This window comes from Bos grunniens, chromosome 14, assembly GCF_055505025.1.
Source record: "Bos grunniens cultivar Pamir isolate PY7600 chromosome 14, Bosgru_T2T1.0, whole genome shotgun sequence".
Lineage (NCBI taxonomy): Eukaryota > Metazoa > Chordata > Mammalia > Artiodactyla > Bovidae > Bos > Bos grunniens.
This window is the reverse complement of record NC_141178.1, coordinates 80,536,783-80,553,959: the sequence shown is the minus strand read 5'-3', so window position 1 is coordinate 80,553,959 and position 17,177 is coordinate 80,536,783. Positions and strand designations below refer to the sequence as shown.

Here is a 17,177-nt window from a genome sequence, read left to right as displayed (position 1 = left end):
AAGGAAATCCACCAGTCCATCCTAAAGGAGATCAGTCCTGGGTGTTCACTGGAAGGACTGATGCTAAAGCTGAAACTCCAATACTTTGGCCACCTCATGCGAAGAGTTGATTCATTGTGGGCAGGAGGAGAAGGGGACGACAGAGGATGAGATGGCTGGATGGCATCACCGACTCGATGGACGTGAGTTTGAGTGAACTCTGGGAGTTGGTGATGGACAGGAAGGCCTGGCGTGCTGCAATTCATGGGGTCGCAAAGAGTCAGACACGACTGAGTAACTGAACTGAACTGAAGGGGGAAATCTTATATTTAACTCCAAACAGTGCTCTTTGTTCTTCCCTAAAGACCTTTCTTGAATTATCTATCGAAGAACTTCTTTAGCATTTCTTGTGGTATGAACCTGTTGGTTAATTTGGGGTGGTGGTTTTTTTTTTTTAATCTGAAAATGAATTGAGGTTCATTTCACTGTATACAGAACTCTGAACCGATGGCATTTTTCCTTTTTTTTTTTCCTTTCACCACCTTAAAGCTTTCTTTCACTATCTTCCAAGGAGAAGTCACTGGTCTTTCAAATTATTCTTCAACTTATGTCATGTGTCATTTTTTTTCTGGCTGCTTCCATGATCTGCTCTTTATTTTTGGTTTTCACCAGTTTATAACTAGGATGTGCGTGGGTGGGGTTTATTCACTGTATTTGGGCTTCACTGAACCTCTTGAGTCTGTAAATGTGTCATTTCTTCAGCTGTTTTTTTCTGTTCCATTTTCTCTCTACTTTTAAAACTTTCATTCTGTGTATGTTAAATCTTTTGATAGCGTCCTTCAACAGAGTCCAGAGACTCTGTTCTTTCTCTCTTTTCCCCCAGTCTTTCTCTAAGTCCCTCAGACTGGATAAATTTTGTTGATATATTTATCCTTAGTCTCCCTGACTCTCCTCTCATCTCCATCCTACTGATCATCCGGTCCCATGGAGATTTTATTTCAGATATTCTGGTTTTCGTTATGAAATTCTCATTTGACTCTTTTTTATAGTTTCTATTTCTCTGTTGACATTTCCTATCTTTTCATTAACTATGAACGAATTTTCCTATATGTCCTTGAAAATAACAGCTCTTTGAAGTCCTTGCTTGCTAATTACAATTTCTGAGTCACCATTGGAGTCAGCTTCCTTTAGATTTCTTTTCCTCTTGGACTGGGTTACATTTTAGTGTGTGTTTGTGTATCACGTGGTTTTAGATTATGCCCTGGACTTGTGGCTGATAAGTTGTGGCAACTCCGGATTCAGTGTCATTCCTCTGAAGACCGGTTGGTTGGTTGACTTAGCAGGCAGCTAACTAGGCAGGTCTCAATTGCAAGCTCTCTCCATTCTATGAGCTCCAGTCTCAGTTCCGCTGAGTTCAGTCTCAGCTGGGCCGCCTGGAGCCTGCCCTATATGTGCATGGTACAAGGGTCAGCAAGTGATTCAGGCAGAATTTATACTCAGAATTTGAAGTACCCCCTCCCTGGCTGTCTTCTTCCTGGCATTTCCCCCCTCATTTTCCACCAGCTGTGGTGACCCAAACTCAGTCCTCTGGTTCTTCAAACCACTAGGATGGCTGCCGGTTCTTTGGCCAGTGGCCATCATCATGGGCCTCACCCGGTGCCATTCTTTCCTCCTAGCGTCCCTCCCCCCAGACCTGACTGCTCAGTGCTGTCTCAGGTCCTAGGTGTTGTCTAGGTTCTCTCTTCTGACCTAGTCTCTGCAAGAGGAGGGGTCACGTAGGAGCTTCTCCAACTTGCCCAAAATACCAGAGAGGTTACCATTTTAAAGTAAGATTTCTAGTAGAAATAACTTTTAAAAATTTTGAGACGTGTGACACAGTAGCCAAGCAGAAGTGCATAACTTCCTGAAGTTTGAGGCTCGTAGTAAGTAGAGCGAAATGCAGATTTTGTGTTCGTGAAACGAGATGCTGGGTCTGCTGTGTGTGTTTATAAGAGAAGGAGAGGAGAACCCCGTGCTGCAGAGGTTACTGTGGCTGCAGAGACACCATCCCACAATTCCAGCCTCGTCTCAGGCCTCCAGACTTGTTTTCTGCAAAGATCCCCAGGCGGGGGTGGGGGGAGTGCTTGTTGAAAGGTCAATTCCATTCCTTTGTGGTGAGGCAGTGTTGGGTAATTATAAGAGATCATGTTTCAAAACTGGTATTCCCATGAACTTGCTAAAACAAGCCATTTCCCTCTTGGCTTTTTTTTTTTTCCCCTTCGGTTTCTTGGTGCTCTTTCTCTGGGTATTTTCCAGATTAGCCTAAGTAGCTATGAATCCAGACTGATTTTCTATCCAAAGCAAATTTTGTGATGTCATCATAAAATCATTATGTTTAGGTGATCAAAGTGCGATCTTTTTTTTTTTTTCTTTAAGTTATTTAAGCATAGAAGAAATGTGGTTTCAAAGGAAAGAATAGCAGTGTAATCGCTATCAGGAAGAACACTGTAGAAATGAAATAGATTAAAAAAAAAAAAAAAACAAGGCATGTAAAAATACAGAACTAGATAGCATTTACTGAAATGCCCTACTGGCTTCCTTCCCCTGCTTTATCTCTCCATCCTAACAGTGAATGGGATGGGCAGCGTCGTTGTTCTTTATGTACGAGGACACAAGTTGAGATGCCCTGGCTGCCTGTGGTTACCCAGCTCCCAGCTCTGTCCCTTCTGCTGGGATGGTGGGAGCAGCTGGTCCCCCCTCAGGACCGGTCACCCTGTCCACTCGAAAGCTCGCGCTGGAGATTTGCTTTAGTATCTCCGCTTCGTGGTGGGAACGAAGTAGCTGTCAGACCTCTTTCTTGCTCTCCATGAAAATACCTTAGACGTGAAGTCACATCCTGGGAAAGCGCTCCACGGCAGCTTGCGGAGCCTGGGAGGCCAGGCTCGCACGGGTGCTGCCGGGAGTCAGAGCGTGCTTTCACATGTTCACGTCCTTTTACTCTGAGCCGGCGACTGGTTTGACTTTTTTTTCCTAAAGTGAGGAAAGTAAAAACAAAACTCACGTTAAATAGTTTTTTCCCTCTCTTCCCAATTCTCTTCCTAGATAAGGCTCGTGGATAAAACAAAGAATGATTATCACATGCTCTAATGTTTGTTAAATGAGAAGTCTTACTATCTTCTATTGCTTTATCTCTCGGCGGGTTTGAGACTTAGAAACCACCGTCCCAGGAAGAACCATGTGGGCTCCTTGCCAGTTCACATTAGGCAGCTAAAAGCTCTCAAATGGAATGTATTGCTACTAAAAATATTTGTAGTTTGGGAAAATATGTTTAAATTTGACCTCCTTGACACTGTGCGCATTCCAGTTTTTTTGCTCTGGGTTCCGCAGCGACTGTAAAGAGAAAAGCTCAGAAATGTCTTCATGGGCACTCTTACTCCATCTATGGAAGAGTCTTTCCCTTGTAAAACCAGATTCTTTATGAGTTATTTATGTTCTGAGCTGCTCTAAGCAACAAATTACTTCTTCTCAGAAACACTTTGACATGTTATCTTGGTTACGAGGCCGCCTGGTTACCCTGCGTTCCTGTCCAGTGTAGCAGGTGGTGAAGGATTGAGAAGGAGGACTCAGAAGGGAGTCAGTGGGTCAGAGAAGAGGGGCACCGTGAGTGTGGGTGCAAGGGTCGGGGTAGGGGGGGCCCGAGGGGTCTCCCGACGGCAAGGGCCTCCCACGACCCATTTGGAGGTGTTTGTGGGGGGCAGTCAGCTTCAGGTCACGGTGACCCAGTCCAGAAGACAGACGTAGAGTGCCTTCATGGGGCTGTTTGAAGTAGAGTTCCCATTGCCTTTAAAAATATGTCACACTTGGCCTTCTCACAGCTTGCCTTATTTTAACAATTTGAGGAAGTTAGAAATAAGGACAGTTTGGTTTGCTTTTATTTTTTGCTTGATTTTTTTGTTTGGATTTTTGGGACTTTTCAGCTGTTTAAAACTACAGAAATTTTGGAAATTCTGATTTGGAGTCTGTTACTTATTTTGAGGGTCAAGTGATTGAGAGCAGGGTGCTCGTGATCGGAGGGGGCACTCTCTCATGCCGGTGGACCCCTGCTCCCGTTGGCATGCCCGTGTCCCCTGTGAGGCGTGGGCCTGAGGCGCACCGTCTTCCTCGGTGGCCCGCGCGCACACTCGGCCCGTGCCGGCTTCAGTGCCCACCGTCCCGTCATCACTGCAACAGTGTGATCCAGGGTCTGTGCTCATTCTGGGCGCGTGGGAACGGGGAGTTCTCAGTGCAGCAGGGGCCACAGCCTCTCAGACAGGTATACACGGCACATTTTGACCCGTGAATCGTGGGATCTTAGCCAGGTCCCCACGGTCTTGGCTCTCGGGCACAGCGGCCTCGAGGGTGCCACCGGTCCTGCCCTGTCGTTTAAAAGTTTAGTGTTGTTTTCTCAGCCACGATCGTCTACATGGAGTGGGAAGGAAACCGAAATCATATTTTGAAGAGGGGATGAGCTCTTCTGACTAAATTTCGCTTTTCTCTAAGTGCTGATGTGGTCATTGAGGAAAACATTCCCTTCCCTTTAAAAAAAAAAAACCTCCCATGTGTAGTGAGGGCTTGCTGACTCAGGGCGGTCGGGAGATGGATTGTGCATCTTCTCCTGCTGTAGCTGCGTGAGAAGCAGCCTGCCCTCACCTCGGGCAGGGCAGCCAGAGCCTCTTCTGCAAACAGGCGAGCGATTCCCAGATTAGAAGGGGAGGCTCTGGGGCAGCTGATCTCACCCTCTCACGGACGCCTCCCTGGGAGGCTGGGGCTGAAGCAGCCTCCATATGCAGCTGCAGGGTGGCTGGTGGGGGCCGCTGTCTGCGCCCGGAGGACCGAGGTCCCTGCCGCCCGGGGCCGGGGTGGTGGGGTGCGGGTGGGGGGCCGGCGCCTGGGCTCCGAGCCCTGAGCTGCCTGGCGGGTGAGCAGCCGCGAGACCCGGTGCTGAGCTGCGTGTGCAAAGGCAGAAGGAATTTCAGAAGAGTTTCCTTTCTTCCTGACGAGACGAAGTGCTGGTTAAAGTGAAAGCTGGCAGGAAGGTCGTCCGGGCCGTTTGGGGCGTGTCTCCTACAGCGCTGATGTGGTGCCTCCGTGGGGCTTGCTCAGGGAAGCAGTCCCGCTGAAGGGAGCTGGACGTCTAGACCGTCCATCCTGGCTCCGCTCTGGTTTTTCAGCTTCTCCCTTCCCAGCCAGCTGTCCTTCCTTACCTGGGCTGTGGCTGTAAGCGGACCTGCCCTTTGCATCCAGGCTTCTCTGGAGTCCTTCTGGGAAGCTGGAAACCCGATCCTCTCTCCCTTTCTCATTGGGGCTCCTGGCGGCAGGGCGGGTCCCGAGTGTTCAGCTCCTAGCAGCAGCTCCCTCATACCCTGTGTTGTCTCCCCAGCACAATCCTGGAGGAAGAGAAGGTCCAGCAAGAAGAGCGCATGAGGATGGAGTCCAGAAGGCAGGTCACCGCGTCCTGGGACTCTGGAGGGTCCGACGAAGCGCCGCCCAAGGTAGCGAGGCCCCCACCCCACCTTGGCATTCCTCCTGCTGACTCTTGAGGGTTTGGTGTAGGCAGCTGCATGCTATCTGTGGAGAAAACCAAACAGCAGGTTATTCTAAGGGTCAGCACTGCAACTTTGGTTTCTTATTTGCTTCTCTGAGTACCACCCTCCTGTGCACTCATTTTCCTAATCTGTGCTGCAGCCTCCAGCTGTTTGAAGCCACGGATGATTGGATTAGATGTGACCTCCCAGCTCCCTGACCACCCGCCCCCCGCCCTCATCGTCAGGCTGAAGTGAGCATGCCTGGCTCAGGGGTTTCTCTTTGCAGAAGTTGGGGACCTAAGCCGTAAATGCTTTGCAGTTTGCTTTGTTTTGAGAGGAGTCTGCTTCCACCTGACCTTGTCCCTTGGGGTTTGGTTTTCTTCTGCTGAGAACCTGGAGCACATTTTCTGCCCTTTTCTCGCCTGTGGCCAGCAGCTGGGTTGTCTGTGGAGCAGGCAGCGCGTTGCATCCGCTTGTTGAGGTCGGTCAGCAGCATCCCGGCCCTGTCCTCCATCCTCCCGGCCTGCAGCCGGTGACCAGACCTTCGCGCTGCACAGCCATGCTGGGGCTGGGAGGCCCTCGATCGTTCCCCTCAGGTCAGGATTTTTTGTCCTCCTTTTGCCGTGGACAGAATGGTGTTTTCACACACCAGCTTGTTTGCAGAGAATAATACAGCTCAGATCATTTTCTGGACAGTATACATAAAAGGCTTTTTTGCAGTTAATGGCGAACTGCTATTTGACATTTGATGAGCTAAAAATATATTAAAAGAACTCTGACAGTTCATTCCCTTTTTGAAAAGTGTTCAGAAATCTGTTTTAACACAATGTGCTAGTAAATATTGTACCTATTTTTTTTCTTGGTCATTGTTTTAAACTGTGTAACAGGAAATATTATTACACATTTACAGTGAATGCAGGCTATTGACCAAGTTCTTCAGAACTTTAGAGGTGAAGGGTTCTGTAGTCGGGCTTCCTCCAGCAGTGGGAGAACTGAGGCCCAGGGAAGGAGGGCCACATGCTTTATTCTGAGGGGTCCCTCTGAGGCAGTTAGTGACGAGACCAGAAAATTTCTGTCTCTCCTCATTTAGCAACAACAGGTACCCACCAGAAAGCTATAAACCCCAGCTCCTGCGGCCTCCACAGGCCTCCTGCATGTATAGAGGTTTGCCTGTTTTCTCAGCCACAGCTGTGGAATGGTTCGGCACTGGAGAGCCTCGGAGTTCATTTCTCAGGCCCAGAAATCAAGTGGATCTACTCACCAGTGGCTCAGATGACCGAGCAGGTTCCCTGCTTGTTCCCGGCCTCACTCTCTTCATCTGTGAAGTGGGGGTACTAGTGTTCCCTGCCTCTTAGGGGTGTCGTGACGACCAGATGAGATTGTGTGTTCTCAGCACGTGTTTTGGTTCCAGAAGTGTGAGGAACTCTGTGTGGATGGTGATGAGCACAAACAATACAGCAGTCCCCGAAAACTCACAGAATTGAAGAACCTTTTCCACCTAAACATGATTTTGTATCTCAATCTCTGTGATTTTTAATAATTTTCACGTGACTTGAGTTTTGAAAGCTCGGCTAGTAAATAAGTTCTTGGGCAGAGGTGGAGGCAGTTTGGCTTCCTTGTATTACAGAATAAAGGTGAAGCCAGCTTAAAATTTTAAATAGCCTCACATTTCTTTCTTTAGGACATTTTCAAAGTGTATATTTTGAGGCTCTTTTCTGTAATCGGAAATTGTTCTAGCCTTTAACACGGGTCAGCAGACTGCCCCACTGCCTGTTTGCTGTTGATGAAAATTTATTCTATTGTGTGGACTTACCCCTTCCCTTGTGTTTGTTCATGACTAGGTCCCCCTACACAGTGAACCTAAGTGGTCCAGTTACTGTGTGGCTCAAAAAGATTAAAAAACTACTCTATGGGAATTCCCTGGCAATCCAGTGGTTAGGACCTGGCGTGTTCAATCCCTGGTCAGAGAACTAAGATCCCACAAGCTTTCTTCCATTCATGAGTTGTCTTTTCACTTTTTTAACCTCGTTATTTATAATGCGAAAGTTCTTAATTCTGACCAAGTTCAATTTATCTTTTTTTCATTTGTTGACTAGCTTTTGGTGTCCATTGCCTAACCCGGGGTCACAAAGGGCTTCCCTTGTGGCTCAGTTGGTAAAGAATCCACCTGCAACACAGGAGACCTGCGTTCAGTCCCTGGGTTGGGAAGATCCCCTGGAGAAGGGAAAGGCTACTCACTCCAGTATTCTGGCCTGGAGAATTCCATGGACTGTTTAGTCCATGGGGTCACAAAGCCTCGTGATTAGCGACTTTCACTTTAGGGTCACAAAGATTTACTCCTGAGCCTTCTTTTTTGAAGAGTTTTATCGTTTTAGCTCTTAGGTTTAGAGATATGATCCATTAGAATGAATTTCTGTGTATGTTGTGTAGATAGGATCCAGCTTCATTTTCACATGTGGTATCCTGATGTCCAGCATTATTTGTTGAGAAGACTGTTACCCCCAATGAAATGTCTTCACACCCTATGTCATTCTTTCCAACTAAGCTCTTATATAAAATTGTTCTTTTCTGTTCTTTTTAACAAAAGGCAGATTCACCAAAACAATCAGAACACTATTCATATGATGCTCTGTTGATCTGTCCACAGCCCAGCAGACCTGGTTACCCCAGTCCGAGGTCCAGTGAAGGATTCTACCCCAGCCCGCAGCACACGGTACAGACCAATCACTACCAGGTATGCGTCCACGCCAGGTGCCAGCTGCATTCTTTCGTTCTTCACATTCAGAGTGGGGAGTACGCTATACACGCTGATGTTGATAGGTTGACACGTATATCTTTGTCATCAAACAGATGAACAATTCTCTGCCAAGCGCCAGGTTTCCTCACCTTGATAAGAACAGTGATAAGGCATTTCCCGCAGGCCTTTTTGCCTTGATCCTTTGCCATTTGATCCTTGCACGTGGTTAGGAGTTATATAGAAAAACTGCCTTAGATGGTTTGAAATCTCTTTGTTGTGAAAATTCCTAAAAGTTCTCTGGCAGTAATATATCCCTTCTGACTGAAACATAGTAACTGATAATAGCATTTCATGTTTAGTAAAATATTTTTTGATTAAAATATTCAAATAAACTGTGAGAGCTGTCTATATAAGTTATTTAAAAGTTTACTGAGTGTCATCAGTATGGAATTTTGATATAAATCAGCACCTAGAGATCTTCACTGAAGGGTGTATTGATGTTTGGAAATGCAGACTTGACTGCACTTTATCTCATTAAAAAGTTGCTGACAGTCCTGCCATCCAGAAGCAGCCTGATGAGTTAGGGAAGCAAAAGGAGAGAGATTCCTTTCTCTCTCCTTCTTTTGACTGAGCGAGAACCGTACAGAGAAACGCCTCCTACTTCCTTCTGCCTTGCTGTTTTTCTCCACATCCAACTAAACACTCTTTCTCTGCCTGCGCCATCACTGTCAGCCTGTGCAGCCGTGTCTCTCCCACCACCTGCCCTGGTTCATGAGAGGACAGGCCTGCGGGGGTCTTGTTTCTTCTTCGCTGGGGGCATCACGGTGAGCTGGGCAGGAAGGGGCCTATAGAGCGACAGCTTAGCCGTGTTTCTGGCCTCCTGTTGCTTCTGCATCCGAGGATGGTCTGCGCTCAGCATTGTAAGAAGTGTGCAAAGTAGAGAATGTGTGCTTTCCTAGTGTACATTTGCACTGGCTGTCTAAGCTAACAGATGACCTTTCTTGAGGCCATAGTTGAGAGTCCATTTCCTTGCTTTACTGGCTTTTAGAGGTACCTGCACTTCTGACTCAAGACCCCCCTTCTTCCATCATCCAAACCCCAGTATCTCCCTGACCATTCTTCAGTAGTCACACCCCCTTTTCTTTTCCCTTCTGCTTCCCACTTGCATTTTAGGGACCTTATGATCTCCTTGGGTCCACTGGGGTAGTCCAGAGCAACCTCCCCGAAAGGAGTCCTGACTTATAATCACGTCTGTGCGATCCCTTTGCCGAGTAAGGTGTTGACAGGTCCCAGGGATCAGGCCTTGGACATCAGGCCTTTGGGGAGCCGTTTCTCCGCTGCCACACTGTCCTCTGCAGTCTTGGTTACTTCCTGTCACCTGGAAGCCGGACCATGCAGAAGCCACACTGTGTCAGAGCGTGACCTAGCCGCTTCGCTCATCCGCAGGTCTCTGGCTACCCTGGCCCACATGGAGTCACAGCCATGGCTGGCAGCATCTACCCAGGTCAGGCATCTCTCTTGGACCAAACAGATTCGTGGAATCACAGACCACAGGAGATATCCATGTGGCAGCCCAGCGTGGAGGTAAATTGGACGTCCTTGGGCTTTGCCTTGTTAATTGATGAGGCTGTACCCAAGGCACCTTTCATTCTGAATCCTAAGATTTCTCGGTTTAGATGATTCTAAGATCAGATGTTCTCTGGGTCTGTGAATCTTTTTAACTAAAAAATAAAGAGATGCTACCATCATTAGTCCATTCATTTGAAAAAACAGAGCCCTACATGAGGCCAGTGGACAGACAGAGCCTCCAGCTCAGCCACCCATGTTAATTTTTACTAAGTTTTCCTGGTGAAACCAAGAACCACTCCTGTAGTGTTAAAAAACACTTCTTTAAATCCCAAGAACGTCTGTAGCTGTCTGCTGTTCATGTTCTTTCCCTTGGAGTAAACATGCCTTACACTCATAACATGCGTGTGTCACGTTTAACCCTCCTCCCACTGTTTTACTTCCAGATCGTTTCCACTTTTTTTGCTCTATTTAATGAAGCGTTCTGTGCACACATCTTGGATTACTTCTTTAAAATATATCCCTGCAAGAGAACAGTTGTATACCTGTTAAAGTTGCGTCAGCCACGTTAACCTGAAGCCCAAGGAAAAGCGGCTCCCACAAGCAGAGCATGAGAGCCTATTTCCCCCACCCTTGCTGCTCTGCTTAATTTTTTTTGGAAAGACATACAGAGAAAAAGTAAGAGCACCGTACGTGGACGCCTGAGAGTGACCCTCCTCACCGCCCCTCCCTCACCCCCAGGACTCGGCGGCGCTGGATCTGCGCGGCCTCGGGCAGGCGCTGCCCACACACCTGATGGAGGAGCGGCTGATCCGGCAGCAGCAGGAGATGGAGGAGGACCAGCGCTGGCTGGAGAAGGAGGAGAGGTTTCTGGTAACTGACGCACGCGCGATGCTTCCACTCCTCGAGCCCCGGGGCACCCGCTGTCCCGCCAGATGGCAGGAGGGTCCATCTTGTCCAGAGCAGGAGCGTTGGTGCCCTCAGACTTGTAGTAGTGGGTTGTTTGCTTGTTTGCTTTTCCCAACTGACTTTTTCCGGGTATATTTCTAGGACATCAGCAGTGGCATTGCGGGCTCAGACATAGAACCGTTTCTGTGGCTTTGCATGGCTGCCATGCTCACACAGAAACGACTCCCGCTAAAGCGGCCGCTTGCACACAAGACACTGCCTCTCGCCACTGCAGGCCGGTGGCTAGACGGGCAGGCCCCAGGCTTGCCTTCCTGGGTCCTCGAGTTCACGGTCTGAGGGGCACAGCCCTCCGCCCACACACCTCTGGGGTTCCTGGCAGGAAGCGTCTTCCTGGGACAGCTCTTGCCAGCAGCGCCTCAGAAGTCCCTGGGGACAGAGGAGTGGTGACAGCAGTCTCTGTGTGTCACGGGGGCCTCAGTCTCCCAAGCCCTCCCCTGTCAGCCCTCCTTCCCGAAGTAGCGGAAGAGAAGGATGGCTGGATGGAGCAGGACTCGGGGAGCCTTCACACAGCCCCACATCCGGGGGTCCAGGGCTGGTCCCCTGGGCCGTAAACATCCCCTGGGGCCTCTCATCACCCTCTGTGCTGAGGGACAGGACACCATCGATGAGGGGGATACAGCCGTGTTCAGGACTCTGGGAGTCCTTCAGGCACAGAAACACTTAAATCAACAGCCAGTTGTTTATAAGACAGATAGCCTATTTGCCCTCATTGATTTGTATTTTAAAAGTGACTGTCACAAACTCTCCAGATTAAGCTGAATGTATTGCAGTACCGGTGTCTGGTCTGTGGTTGCTCCTGGGGGCTGAGGAAGGCCAAGGCTGTGAGCTGCTCTGAGCCGGGGTAGCCGGGGGCACTGTGTGGAGCTGGGTGCATGTGGTGCCCAGGCGCACACAGATTGGGGTTTCAAGGCGGACAGGCCCAGGAGGCGTGCTCAGCCTCGTGAAGAGCTGGTCTGTGGGGAAGCTGGATGCCTAAGCCCAGCTCCACTGTCTGAGTGATGGCAGGTGTCCGGAATCAAGAGTGGAGACTCTGCCGGCTGTCAGCTGTTGGGTCTGTTCCTTCTAACTGAGATTTTACATACCACAGACATGCAGATCCTAGGTGTACAGTTGGATGAGTTTTGGTAAATGTGTAAGTCCGCATACCCTCCTCTCCGTACGTAGAGCTTTTCTGTCAGTCCAGTAGCCTCCAACTCATGTTCAAGACACATTAGTGAGCCGTGTAACCTGCGCCACAGGGCTCCAGTCAGTGCCGCGTCCTGTGACAGGCGTGGTGTCCTGGTCCCCTGAACTCATGACACTTGCGCCGTTTGTTCCTGACCCTCATTCCTCCCATACAGCCTCGGAATCTCCTCTAAGTCCAGCTCTTGCCTTGCTAAATCACTGCCTGTTCATTCAGAGTTCCCCTCACTGGCAGCTTGGTGTCTCATTCTCACTGACTGTTGTTTTAGTCACTCAGTCGTGTCCGACTCTTGTGACCCCATGGACTGTAGCCCGCCAGGCTCCTCTGTCCGTGGGATTTTCCAGGTGAGAATACTGGAGCGGGTTGCCATTTCCTTGAGGGGATCTTCCCGACCCAGGGATCGAACCTAGGTTTCCTGCATTGCAGGCAGATCTTTACCATCTGAGTCATTCTTAGTTATTATTTTTGTATATGAATATGCATTGAGTTTTAGGAAGTTACCTTGTATATAACAATATTTATCACATGAAATCTTTTTGACTGACTTCCTTGGGCTGTCTGAATGCACCATTGTCACTTTTTAAAAACATTTTTTCCCTTTATTTTCTATCTTATGTATCTCATATTGCCTGAAGCATCTGTTGCCAACTTTGGTGTTAAATAAGTCCTTGCCTGCTTTTCTTGCTTTTATTTTTAAAGTTAACGTCTATAATATAATGTTGGCTTTGTATTTCAAAAAATAACTTTTAAAAACCTTTTAAAAGGTTTAACATGATGAAGTGTGTGAAGCATTTTGCTTGGTTTTATGCTGGAATCACATTCCAGAGAGGAGTCCCCAGTAAGTCATGGTTGACATCCTTTTAAGGTCCTGGTTTATCTTGTTTGTGATGTTTCATTAGAGTTTCCTGTTGATCTTCATAAGCAAGAATGGTTTATCATTGTCATTGTTACGGTTTCAAGATCAAAACAGTGTTGGTGCCATGAGACAAGTTGCCTAACCGCCGCCGCATCAGCTCTGGGTCAGGTAGCGGGGTAGGGGCGGGGGAGCTGAGAGCAAGCAAGTCGTCAGCCTGGGTGACTGGTGGGCGAGGCGCAGCCCCACCGACCGGGGAGCAAGGTGAGGAGGTGGGGGAATGAATGCCACGCCTGGCCCCTCTGCAGTCCTGTCCCCTCCCAGCTGTGTCTCCTGCCCCAGCCGTGGTGATGTTTCTAAAACTTGGCTCTGATCCTGTCCTTCTCTGACTCAGAGTCTGCTGGTGGCCACCAGTGGGTGACCGCCCGGGGCCCTCCATCCTTCCTGCCGTCCGGGCCTACCCCCCAGGTCAGCCCCCGATTGTGGCAGAGAGGACGGAGCCGGGGAGGCGTGCAGGGCCGGCCTAGCAGCTGCAGAGCGTTCCGGGGCAAGGGCACACTGAGCGCAGGAGCCTAGACTCGGGGTCAGCCGGATGAGGGCTGAGAGTCCCAGTTGTTGTGACCCACATAGCTGTTTACCGCTTTACGCTTTAACGTATTCATCTGTGAAGTAGCTACAATGTCCTCTGTAAAGGGCACTTTTCTGTTGGGTGGAATTGAGGATTAAGCATGTAACCTGTGAACAGTGGAGCGGGGGGAAGTACACCGTTAATCTCTCCAAGGGCTTTTCTCTCTATCAGCTGGGAGGCGGTGCTGCTGAGAGTCTGGACTGTGCACCTCAACCAGAATACCTGCAGGCCGCTCCCAACCTTTTTTTTTTTTTTTCTAAACCATTATAGACCTGATACTCTAGTGAAATAAAAAGCAGTTACTAGAAAAAAGGAAAATTTTTTAAAGATACAGAAAGTTTTATTTTGAGCTCCAAAAGACCCAAAAATTACTATTTAGATTGCTGTAGAAATTTCCGAAGATGCTCGTCCTCTTGCTTCTGTCTCATAACGCCCTGGTACCAACAAGTCTGTTCTGACCCACCCTGGTCCTCGGTCTGTGCCGGGTGCAGAGCTGCCATGCCGTTCCGGGGTCAGCTTGCATCCTGGTGGAGGAGTCACCTTCTTCTTTGAAAACTTAACATTGCTTTGTCAGTAGTGATTCCCAGATTCTTTTCTAATAGATCAGAATCAGCAGCTGTTTATGGAAGCATCCAATTTTAGGCCCTACCTCGTTGTGTGAGGTGACTTTTTATCGAGCACTTTGGAGAGTCGCGCATCCCTCAGGTCCCTCCCCCTCTGTTGGCACACATTTGTCAGGGTGGCAGGCTCTTGCCTAGAGCACAGGGCCGCGACCTACAGTGGAATCTTGGTGGCATGTCCCCACCTCCTTCTCTGATGTCATGCAGCCTGTGCAGTTTCTGAGATGGCTCCACGGCGGTGGAAGCTGTCCTGCAAACTGGCAGGAGAGAGCCAGCAGCCTTGATCAGAGCCTCAGCGCGCTGGGCGGTCCTGCTTTCCTCTTGGGTGCTGCTTTCAAAGAGAAAAGCTTTGCTCCCTGTTTGTTTTGCTTGCTGTGTGCACGGTCATTCTCTAATGCAGGGCTGTGCTGAAGGCAGGGTTTTAACTTTAAAATGAGAACGTTTTGAGTATATAAAAGCTGCTTTGTGTTCTGAGAAAGGAAATGAATGTTGGAGCTGTTTTCCCCCTCGTGGCAGAGTCAGCTAGCGGGAGTGAAAGATAAGCATCAGGACGGGGTCACAGAGTCCCAGACGGGACTCTGCTCCCACCCAGGACACAGCCCTCCGTGTTTCCTCCATGGTCCAGGTCTGAAGACAGGGTGGTGCACGGGGAGAGGACTTCAAGTTGGAAGCCTTCCTTCAGCACATATTTGCTAAACATCTCATATGTGCCCATTTCTGTGCCAGTTCGTTCAGTTGTGTCCAACTCTTGCATCCCCATGGACTGCAGCACACCAGGCTTCCCTGTCCATCACCAACTCCCAGAGCTTGCTCAGACTGATGTCCATCAAGTCGGTGATGCCATCCAACCATCTCATGCTCTGTCGTCCCCTTCTCCTCCTGCCTTCAATCTTTCCCAGCATCGGGGTCTTTTCCAAGGAGTCACTTCTTCACATCAGGTGGCTAAAGTATTGGGGTTTCAGCTTCAACATCAGTCCTTCCAATGAATATTCAGGACTGATTTCCTTTAAGATTGACTGGTTGAATCTCTTTGCAGTCCAAGGGACTCTCAAAAGCATCAATTCGTCAGTGCTCAGGTTTCATTGTAGTTCAACTCTCACATCCATACATGACTACTGGAAAAACCATTTCTGTGCCAGACACTTACTTAGTCCTTGTAATAATCATACAGGTGAACTGGATCAGGAGAAGTGAAGCCCCTTGTCCATGGCAGCTTAGCACCTGTGTGGTGAGAAGAAGCAGGCGTTGTGCCATGTAGGGAAGGGGCGGGGGAGTCCCAACAGGTGGCACTTCGCTTGTTGACTGGCCGCGGGTTTTCAGTGAAGTCCAGCGGTGCTGGGGCACAGGGCCTCATGGACAGAGGCAGGCGCGGGACAGAGATGCAACCTGGTGGCTGACACATTCTGCTTTTCGCATGTTCAAACCCTGTGGCTCAGTAACTCAGCTGTCAGAAACATGTGCCCAGGAAGTGCTCAGGAATTTAGTCAAAGGTTTGTACACAGAGCTGTTCACCCAGAGCCTGTTCATGCACGTGAAATTTTGAAAACGGCCCAAATGTTCAGCAAACAGCAGGTGAGCTGTTTTATTGTGCTTCACACATACGTGGCGGTCTCAGTGCTTTGCCAGCACTACCTCGCTTAATCTTGACGAGGATTGGGGTGGTATGCAGCGAGTGGTGTCACCTACTACCCGTGTTACAGATGAAGAGGTTGAGGCCCAGGTCTCACAGCTCGAGAGCGCAGGGGCCTGACCCAAGTCCCACACCCTACATACATACATTGCTCTGCTTTGGTGGCATTTTCTACTCTGAGGACAGTGGAGCTTGAGTACTTTTTTTCCTTTGAGAGTGAATTTGTACATCAGATGGCTAGTGCCAGCACCCAGGCTGCTTCCACCTTGTTCTGTGTGTGACAACATTCACACTCTGGAATACTGTGCAACATTTCCCATGTTTGCCAGTTTCCGCTGTGTGATGTCATATGAAGGCTACGGAATTATATGACATGGTTTCACTTTTGAAAACACATCTAAGTAAAGCGAGAGACCAAGCTCATCTCTCTGTCACCACCTCTAACAGGCGCCTGTGGCTAGTGTCCTCAGCACCTGGCCCTCATCAGGACGTTCTTTCCTTTACAAGAGTCGTTTTTCCTGTGTCATCTCTGCCAAATACAGGGTTTCTGAAAGAGACGGTGCACTGACGGAGACCAAGAAATGAGTGGTCAGCCTGGAGAGGGCAAGGGGAACGTACCTTGAGATGGGCTTCGGCCAGTGTGTCTGGCACAGAGGGCAGGTGTCGGCGTGTCTGCCTGTGGGCTGCGTGAAACCCGCACCGTGGTGGGGCAGGCTGGGGCCACTGCGCGGCGTTGTTTCCGTGAGGAGGAAACCCACCAGGCCCCACACCCTCACAGCGTGTGGCCTACTTTGTTTAGTCTTCTGTTAGTGACATTCACCCACTCTTACTAAGTCGAGATTCCTCTGTCTGGTTTCGAATTCTGGGTGCACCATGCGGTGGGGGGTACCCATCACCGGACCATTTGCTGGTTTGGCAAGACAGCCAAATAGGAATAAGCCTCCACCTGCCAGGAAGACGTCATCGGTGCCTGCTCCCGGGGCAGGGGTTTCTCAGGAAAGAAAGCGTGCTGCTAGGAAGAGAGGTGAGGCCCACATCTTCGTGTGTCACGTGGGGCAGGGCGCAGGCCAGTTCTGTTAGCTGTGCACACGTGCAGAGAAGGGGGCTCTGCTGGGCCCACTGACTTGCACTTGTCACCCATGGGCTTTGAGAGTCTTTCTGAAACTCTGGAACTTTCAACTCTTCAAGACGCTTAGTACAGAAGTACATCAGTGGTTTTCAAGCCGAAAATGAAACTGTGTGGTTTGCTTTTGTTTCTCCAGAAACCTGACGTGCGGCTCTCTCGAGGCAGCATCGACAGGGAGGACGGAGGTCCTCAGGGCCTGGTAAGCAGCTGCCTGCATCCTTGTCAGGACTGGGACCTCTTTGTGTCTTGGGGTGTCCACGCTTTTTAGTATTTGTCATACAGAACACAGTGACTCGTTCCGTAACTGAAACCGGCATTCCAGCCAAGGTTATTAAAAATACAG

At 49.3% G+C, this 17,177-nt stretch overlaps 1 protein-coding gene and 1 long non-coding RNA gene across 51 annotated transcripts in view; one reads left to right on the top strand and one right to left on the bottom strand.

The window, feature by feature from the left end:
- The window catches only part of PTK2 (protein tyrosine kinase 2), a 192,950-nt gene that overhangs the window by 163,700 nt on the left and 12,073 nt on the right, over positions 1–17,177 (top strand). For 35 of the 50 annotated variants that reach the window (XM_086337504.1, XM_086337498.1, XM_086337485.1 and 32 more), the window contains 5 exons: positions 5,378–5,489; positions 8,170–8,256; positions 9,706–9,843; positions 10,567–10,698; positions 16,971–17,033. In XM_086337504.1, coding sequence (XP_086193630.1) covers positions 5,378–5,489; positions 8,170–8,256; positions 9,706–9,843; positions 10,567–10,698; positions 16,971–17,033 — 532 coding nt within the window. Of the gene's footprint in view, positions 1–4,627; positions 5,215–5,377; positions 5,490–8,169; positions 8,257–9,705; positions 9,844–10,566; positions 10,699–16,970; positions 17,034–17,177 lie in introns of those variants that run through there. The other 15 variants (XM_086337508.1, XM_086337493.1, XM_086337491.1 and 12 more) reach the window with 2 other exon arrangements.
- Positions 1,944–5,381, bottom strand: LOC147359727 (uncharacterized). The gene is made up of 2 exons (XR_015141165.1): positions 5,202–5,381; positions 1,944–2,988 (listed from the first exon to the last, which is right to left on the bottom strand). It is a non-coding gene; the product is annotated as an uncharacterized LOC147359727 (long non-coding RNA).